At 50.1% G+C, this 6,782-nt stretch overlaps 1 protein-coding gene across 1 annotated transcript in view; it reads right to left on the minus strand.

The window, feature by feature from the left end:
- Positions 1–6,782, minus strand: part of LOC108800877 (zinc finger protein 91-like) — a 32,402-nt gene that overhangs the window by 22,077 nt on the left and 3,543 nt on the right. Inside the window, exon 2 of the mRNA XM_018572861.1 lies at positions 1,625–2,721. Within this exon, the coding sequence (XP_018428363.1) occupies positions 1,625–2,721 (1,097 nt within the window). The remainder of the gene's footprint in view (positions 1–1,624; positions 2,722–6,782) is intronic.

Consider the following 6,782-nt stretch of genomic DNA (forward strand, 5'->3'; position numbering starts at 1 on the left):
CCAACCAACCCTACTCTGCCCATCAACCCTACTCTGCCCATCAACCCTACTCTGCCCAACCAACCCTACACAAACAACCCTACTCTGCCCAACCAACCCTACTCCGCCCAACCAACCCTACTGTGCCCAACCAACCATCCCTACTCCACCCAACCAACCCTACACAATCAACCCTACTCTGCCCAACCAACCCTACACAATCAACCCTACCCAACCAACCATCCCTACTTTACTCTGCCCAACCAACCATCCCTACTATACCCAACCAACCCAGCCTACGCAACCAACCCTATTGTACCCAACCATCCCTACTCCACCCAACCAACCCTACCCAATCAACCAACCCTACTCTGCCCAACCAACCCTACACAATCAACCCTACCCAACCAACCATCCCTACTTTACTCTGCCCAACCAACCAGCCCTACTCTACCCAACCAACCCTACCCAACCAGCCCTACTCTACCCAACCAACCCTACTCTACCCAACCAACCCTACCCAACCAGCCCTACTCTACCCAACCTTACTCTACCCAACCAACCATCCCTACTGTACCCAACCAACCAACCGTACTCTACCTAACCAACCAACCCTATGCAACCAGCCCTACCCTACTCAACCAACCATCCCTACTGTACCCAACCAACCCTACTCTACCCAACCAACCCTAATCTACGGAACCAACCAACCCTATGCACCCAGCCCTACCCTACTTAACTCCCTCTACTCTATCCAACCAATCCTACTCAACCCCACTCTACTCCACCCAACCCATTCTTAACCAACCAGCCCTACCCTATCCAATCAACCCCACCAACGTACATTTAGGAACACAGTAAAAATGATACAATAAAACAACGTAACTCAACACACAACATGCAAAAACCGGCCCATGGGGGGGAACTCGATGTTTTCACTGCTGGAGAATCGAGTTGGTGTTCCGCAAACACGGCTTGACTCTTCCTAGGACCGGGCTGTGTCTAGTCATGTCGATCCTCTTATTTTGAGGTTACACGGGACATAGAACAGATGGAGGGGTGGTCCTCTATGTGAGGTGTCATCCGATGGTCACGTGGGTGGAGCTTGTGATGGAGGAATTGCGGGTGGAATGATATACGGCTCTATGAACTGATGACTTATCATTGGAGTATACTACAGGCCCCGCCCCCCTCCTGAGCGTCAGCTCCTTAGACAAAGATCAATGTTGGTCACTTGTGGTAGCAAATGAATAAAAAGAAACACAATACAAATCTGAGTCGGACTTTTATTAATCAACTTACAAAGAATATAATGATTCTGAAGTATAAATATAGATTGGAATCTTCATTGGTTGACACTCTGACCGTGAGGTCTTCCTTTGAAGAGAGATCAGAATACGATGCTAGGAGGGACTCACCCAGCGGTGACACCCCCTCCCCATCTCTCCTAGCAGAGGACCCCAGACACAACTTTGAAGTCTTTAGTCAACTCTGATTTTCTTATAACGATCAGAGGAGAGCTCAGCCACGTGTTCACAGAGGTGTATATCAACGTGTGCTTCTTCCCAGTGTCAGATCTCTGATGTATTGCATAATGACTCACAGAGAAGACATTTCCCGCACCCCACAGACGCTTACATGTCTCAAAGGTTGTGTGGGGTTCTCTGGTGTTTGGCAAGACTGCACTGTTGTGAAAAACACTTCCCGCACTTGGGGCAGGAATACGGCTTCTCCCCCGTGTGGCATCTCTGATGTTTAGCCAGATCTGATTTACGTACAAAACATTTCTCGCACTCGGAGCAGGGATACGGCTTTTCCCCTGTGTGACATAGCTGATGAACTGAAAGATAAGACTTCTCAGAAAAACATTTCCCGCACTCTGTGCAGGAGTACGGCTTCTCTCCTCTGTGAGATCTCTGATGTCTGACAAGGGTTGATTTCAGCGAATAGCATTGCCCGCACTCAGGGCAGGCGTACGGCTTCTCTCCTGTGTGAGATCTTTGATGTGCGGCGAGTTCTGATTTTCGTGGATAGCTTTTCTTGCACTCGGGGCAGGAATAAGGCTTCATACCCGAGTGGCATCTCAGATGTACAGAAAGATGGGACTTCTGTGAAAAACATTTCCCGCACTCGGGACAGGAATACGGCTTCTCCCCCGTGTGAGACCTCTGGTGTGCAGCGAGATCTGGTTTGCGTAGAAAACGTTTCCCGCATTCAGTACAGGAAAACGGCTTTTCCCCGGTATGACATCTCTGATGTTCAGAAAGATAAAACATCCGCGAAAAACATTTCCCGCATTCAGAACAGGAATACGGCTTCTCACCTGTGTGAGTCCTTTCATGCCTGACAAGTGCCGATTTCAATGGGAAACATTTCCCGCACTCAGGACAGGAATACGGCATCTTGCCCGTATGATTTATTTGGTGTCTAATGAGTTGGGATTGCCACAGAAAACATTTACCACAATCCGAGCAGGAATACAGCTTCTCTCCAGTGTGAGACCTCTGATGCCTGACAAGAGCAGATTTCCACGGGTAACATTTCCCGCACACAGTACAGGAATACGGCTTCTCCCCTGTGTGAGATCTTAGATGCCTGACAAGTGCAGATTTCCGTGGGTAGCATTTCCCGCACTCGGGACAGGAATACGGCTTCTCCCCCCTGTGAGATATTTGGTGTTTTTCAAATTCTGATTCTCTGCAAAAACATTTTCCACACTCAGGACAGGAAAATATTTTTTGAAGGACGGCCCCGTCCCTCCCAGTCTGAGGTTCCCCAGGATAAGAGGAATACGATGGTCCGTCCACCTGATGGACATCATGGACTTCTCCTAGACTATACCTTGTGATGTCCTCGGCTTCTACTTTGCGCTCTGGAGACAACGTGAGACGTTCCTCTGAGATCTTCCCGACGTCCCGTCCGTGGACTACAAATAGAAAGAAGATTATGGTTAGATATGAGCGGGTTGGTTCATTTACATCAAGTTCAACTTCACATTGGTCACTGCCGAAGGATCCTCCACCGTCAACTGATAAACGAGTCCACTAGGTCTTCACCGTATCAGAGAGGGAGGACACCAACGAGAACTCTCTTCTATGGGAGTGACAGCGTTGTGGGTGTAGCCCTGCCGGCGGGGGACTATTGTTGCCACACCGCAGCCCATGTCTCCTCCTCAGGGCGGAGTCTGGCAGGGAGAGGAGGAGAAGATGGAATTGGCCACGTGGGTGGCTCCGAGTTTAAACCTCAACCACTGGACGGGTTAGAAAGATGGAAGGTGACACAGGGAGGTGGAGACTTTGGTGGCATCAGCAGTGGGAATTAGGCGCACCTCCAGCCCATGGGCTGGAGAGAGAGAGAGTGGGAGGTCCGTACCCAGTGGGCAGAAGGGTAAACAAAGGTGCAGGTTCGAAGCAAGCAGAGAGGGAACTGCAGTAGAGTCTTGTATGGTTCCACAGGACCACCAGGACAGATCCATATCGGTCCACATTGTACGTGGTAGGGACTTAGGTAGGGATGCATCAGGTTTTAACTGATCTGCAAAGAGCAACAACGCACCCCCAACAGAGAAGGCCAACCGTGAACACAAGACCTTCCACCGTGAACACGGATCAAAGACCTTCCACCGGAGTGGACTGTTACAAGCCCAAAACCCAGGCAACACTTGGACAGAAGAAGTTCCTCAGGCAATACAGGATCTTCTACACGATGATCTACAGGATCCTACAAAGCCAATACGAATTCTTCAAAGAGCCCCAGTGAAGGAGCCCAAGAGAACCAGGGGGGTATTTGAGACTCTCCGAGACCATTCACCTCTCCCATAGCGGTGGTCCCAAAGAAGAAAGGCTCCATAATGTGTATTGTACCTTAAAAAGAAGAACCAGACCAGTAGACCTCCCTACAAATAGAGGATGCACTTATTGCAGGGGCCCACCTGTATTTGGATGACCTGATTGCCTTTGGAGGAACGCTGGAGGGTCAGGAGCTTCGCTTGGAGAGAGTGCCGAGACAACTTTATGAAGAGGGGCGGAGGAACGCTGGAGGGTCAGGAGCTTCGCTTGGAGAGAGTGCCGAGACAACTTTATGAAGAGGGGCAGAAACTTTCTCTGGAAAACTAGCGGTTCTGCTGGCCACCCGTCACCTCTCTGGAGCACAGGAGTAGCCATTGACCCCAGGAAGTTGGAAGCTGTTGCCACCTGGTTAAGACTCCAGAGTACGGTAGAATTGAAGTGGTTTCTGGGGTTCTGCTTCTACTACCGGTGACTTGTCGAAGGCGTTGCCAAGATAGGTTGACCTCCCGCTGAACTATTGAGGAATAAGGGAGAGGAAGATGACTCTGGACCAGACCCACCAAACTAAAGGTCCCACGAGGTCTCGGGAGTCCATCCAGGAATCTTCTAACCCACGCCTTTGTCTTCGCTTAAGCTGATCCTGCTCGGCCCTAACAAACTACATGTGGATGTGAGCAGAGAAGGACTTTGGAGAGCATGATGGACAAGTCAGAACTGTTGTTTAGGCTGCACTGGAGCCTCACCACCTTAGGAAAGAACTATGTCCTTGCTTCTGTGTCTATACTAAATAAAGCTCAGTTCATTTGTAACAGGACCGGCCGTGCTACAACTATAAAACGGTGGGCGGAGGTGGAATTGAAGGGTTTAGACTGCAGGGGCCAGGATCAGGGCCCTCCTAACCTTCCGGTCTTCAATCCTAAGTGTATTTATAGAGTATTGTGGGTGTGTTATATAAATGATTACGGAGATAAAACAACCTAATTAAGGAAGAATCGGACTTCTTGTATCCGAGTGAAAACCAACAATTACCTGCCAGATGGAGCCCGTCATCTTCATGAACCCCGTCTAGATACATAATGCAGGACAGAGAACGAGGAATATCCGAGAGGCAGAAGATCTAATGTGCCGGAACGGGGGACACAGGTCAGAGAAGTGACCATTTCCTGCTTATTACAGGCCGATATCACTCAGTCCCCGCCCACTACTCTGGACCAATCAGTGAGCAGAGGAATGTATTTAGTGTTCATGACCCACCTGTGCTGATCTCTGTAGGCGTGTCCTCCTCTATGGATGTCCTCATCATTCCGGCCTCCTCCTCCGTATATCGCTGATCATCCCTCACATACGTCTCTTCGTCTTCTTCTGATTTCACCTCAATTTTTATATCCGTCAGATCTTCACCCTAAACCCAGAAAATGAGAGAGAACATCATCTTGTAGGATCCCCACAAGTCCTTCTCATGTTCTAGATTCTCCGTCCCACCAGCCTGATACCACCCTAAACCCAGACAATGATAGCAAATATTATCCCCATAGGTTCCATCCATTGTCTCCACAAGTCCCTTCCGTGTTCTAGATGTTCCGTCCCACCGACCTGATCATGGTGTCCGTAGCTGTGACCTTCCTGGGTCACAACTTTACTTTATGTTCCCTCCCCTCAACTCCACCTACCTGATCCTGGTGGGGGAGGGTGAGATCTTCCTGGGTGGGATCCCGGGAATACAGAGGACGGGGACATCTCCTGTAGCTGGATGACTCCTCCATGTTCTCCTGGTACAGATCTTTGTGTTCTTTGGGAAACTCCGACTCCTCCGTCACTCCGTCCTCATCAATCTCCTCTTTTATCTCTTCTTTAACAACGACTTCAAAACCACTCTGGAAACATAATAGTTACATTAATGGTAACAATGTAGATAAAGTTCAGATCCCAGAGATACCACCCGAGATTGTCCATCACCTACCTGATCATGGTGGAGGACGTTGAGATCTTCCTGGGTGGGATCCCGGGAATACAGGGGGCGGGGACATCTCTCATGGTGGGGGATGGTGAGATCTTCCTGGGTGGAGTCCCGGGAATACAGGGGGCGGGAACATCTCTCATGGTGGGGGATGGTAGGGTCTTCCCGGGTGGGATCCTGGGAATACAGGGGGCGGGGACATCTCTCTGGTGGGTTTATGTTATCAGGTGACTCCATCATATCCTGGTGTCCTCCTGAGACCTCCATCACCCCGTACTCCTCATCCTCCTTTTTACACTCTTCTTTAACATCAATATTATCACTCCCGAGGCCTCCACCCTGAAATATAATAAAACATAATTGTAACAACAGAACACATCATATCTATGAGTCCCTTTCATGTCCTAGATGTCCCATCCCACCGACCTGATCATGGTGGGGGATGGTAAGACCTTCCTGGGTGGAGTCCCGGGAATACAGAGGGCGGGGACATCTCTCTGGTGGCTCCATCATAATGTCCTTGTGTCCTTCAGATCCACCGACCTGATCATGGTGGGGGATGGTGAGATCTTCCTGGGTTGAGTCCCGGGAATACAGAGGGCGGGGACATCTCTCATGGTGGGGGATGGTGAGATCTTCCTGGGTGGAGTCCCGGGAATACAGGGGGCGGGGACATCTCTCTGGTGGGTTCCTCTTACTGGATCCATCTGTAGGAAACACACACACTGACTGAATACATTGTTTCTATGTGTGTATCAGATGATGGGGGATGTAGGCGGAGCCTCCGTACTGCTCTCTCCTCTTACCCGGTGATGTGAGGGGCGGGGCATTCTCCATCACCACGTCCTCGTAGGGATGCCCGTGCTCCTTCACGGAGAAATGAAGTCCTGACACCTTATAGGAACCTGACACACACGATGATACAGTCACTGAAACTTTACACAGAGCAGTTACGTTTTGGGGGAAGAATAAACTGACCTCTAACGCCTTGGGAAGGACGGGGCTACAATACATTGATACGAGTGCGTCGGGTGGGGGGAATATATCTTCCACGGAAC

The sequence above is a fragment of the Nanorana parkeri genome, unplaced genomic scaffold, assembly GCF_000935625.1.
Source record: "Nanorana parkeri isolate BGI_ZX_2015 unplaced genomic scaffold, ASM93562v1 scaffold2148, whole genome shotgun sequence".
NCBI classification, from domain to species: domain Eukaryota; kingdom Metazoa; phylum Chordata; class Amphibia; order Anura; family Dicroglossidae; genus Nanorana; species Nanorana parkeri.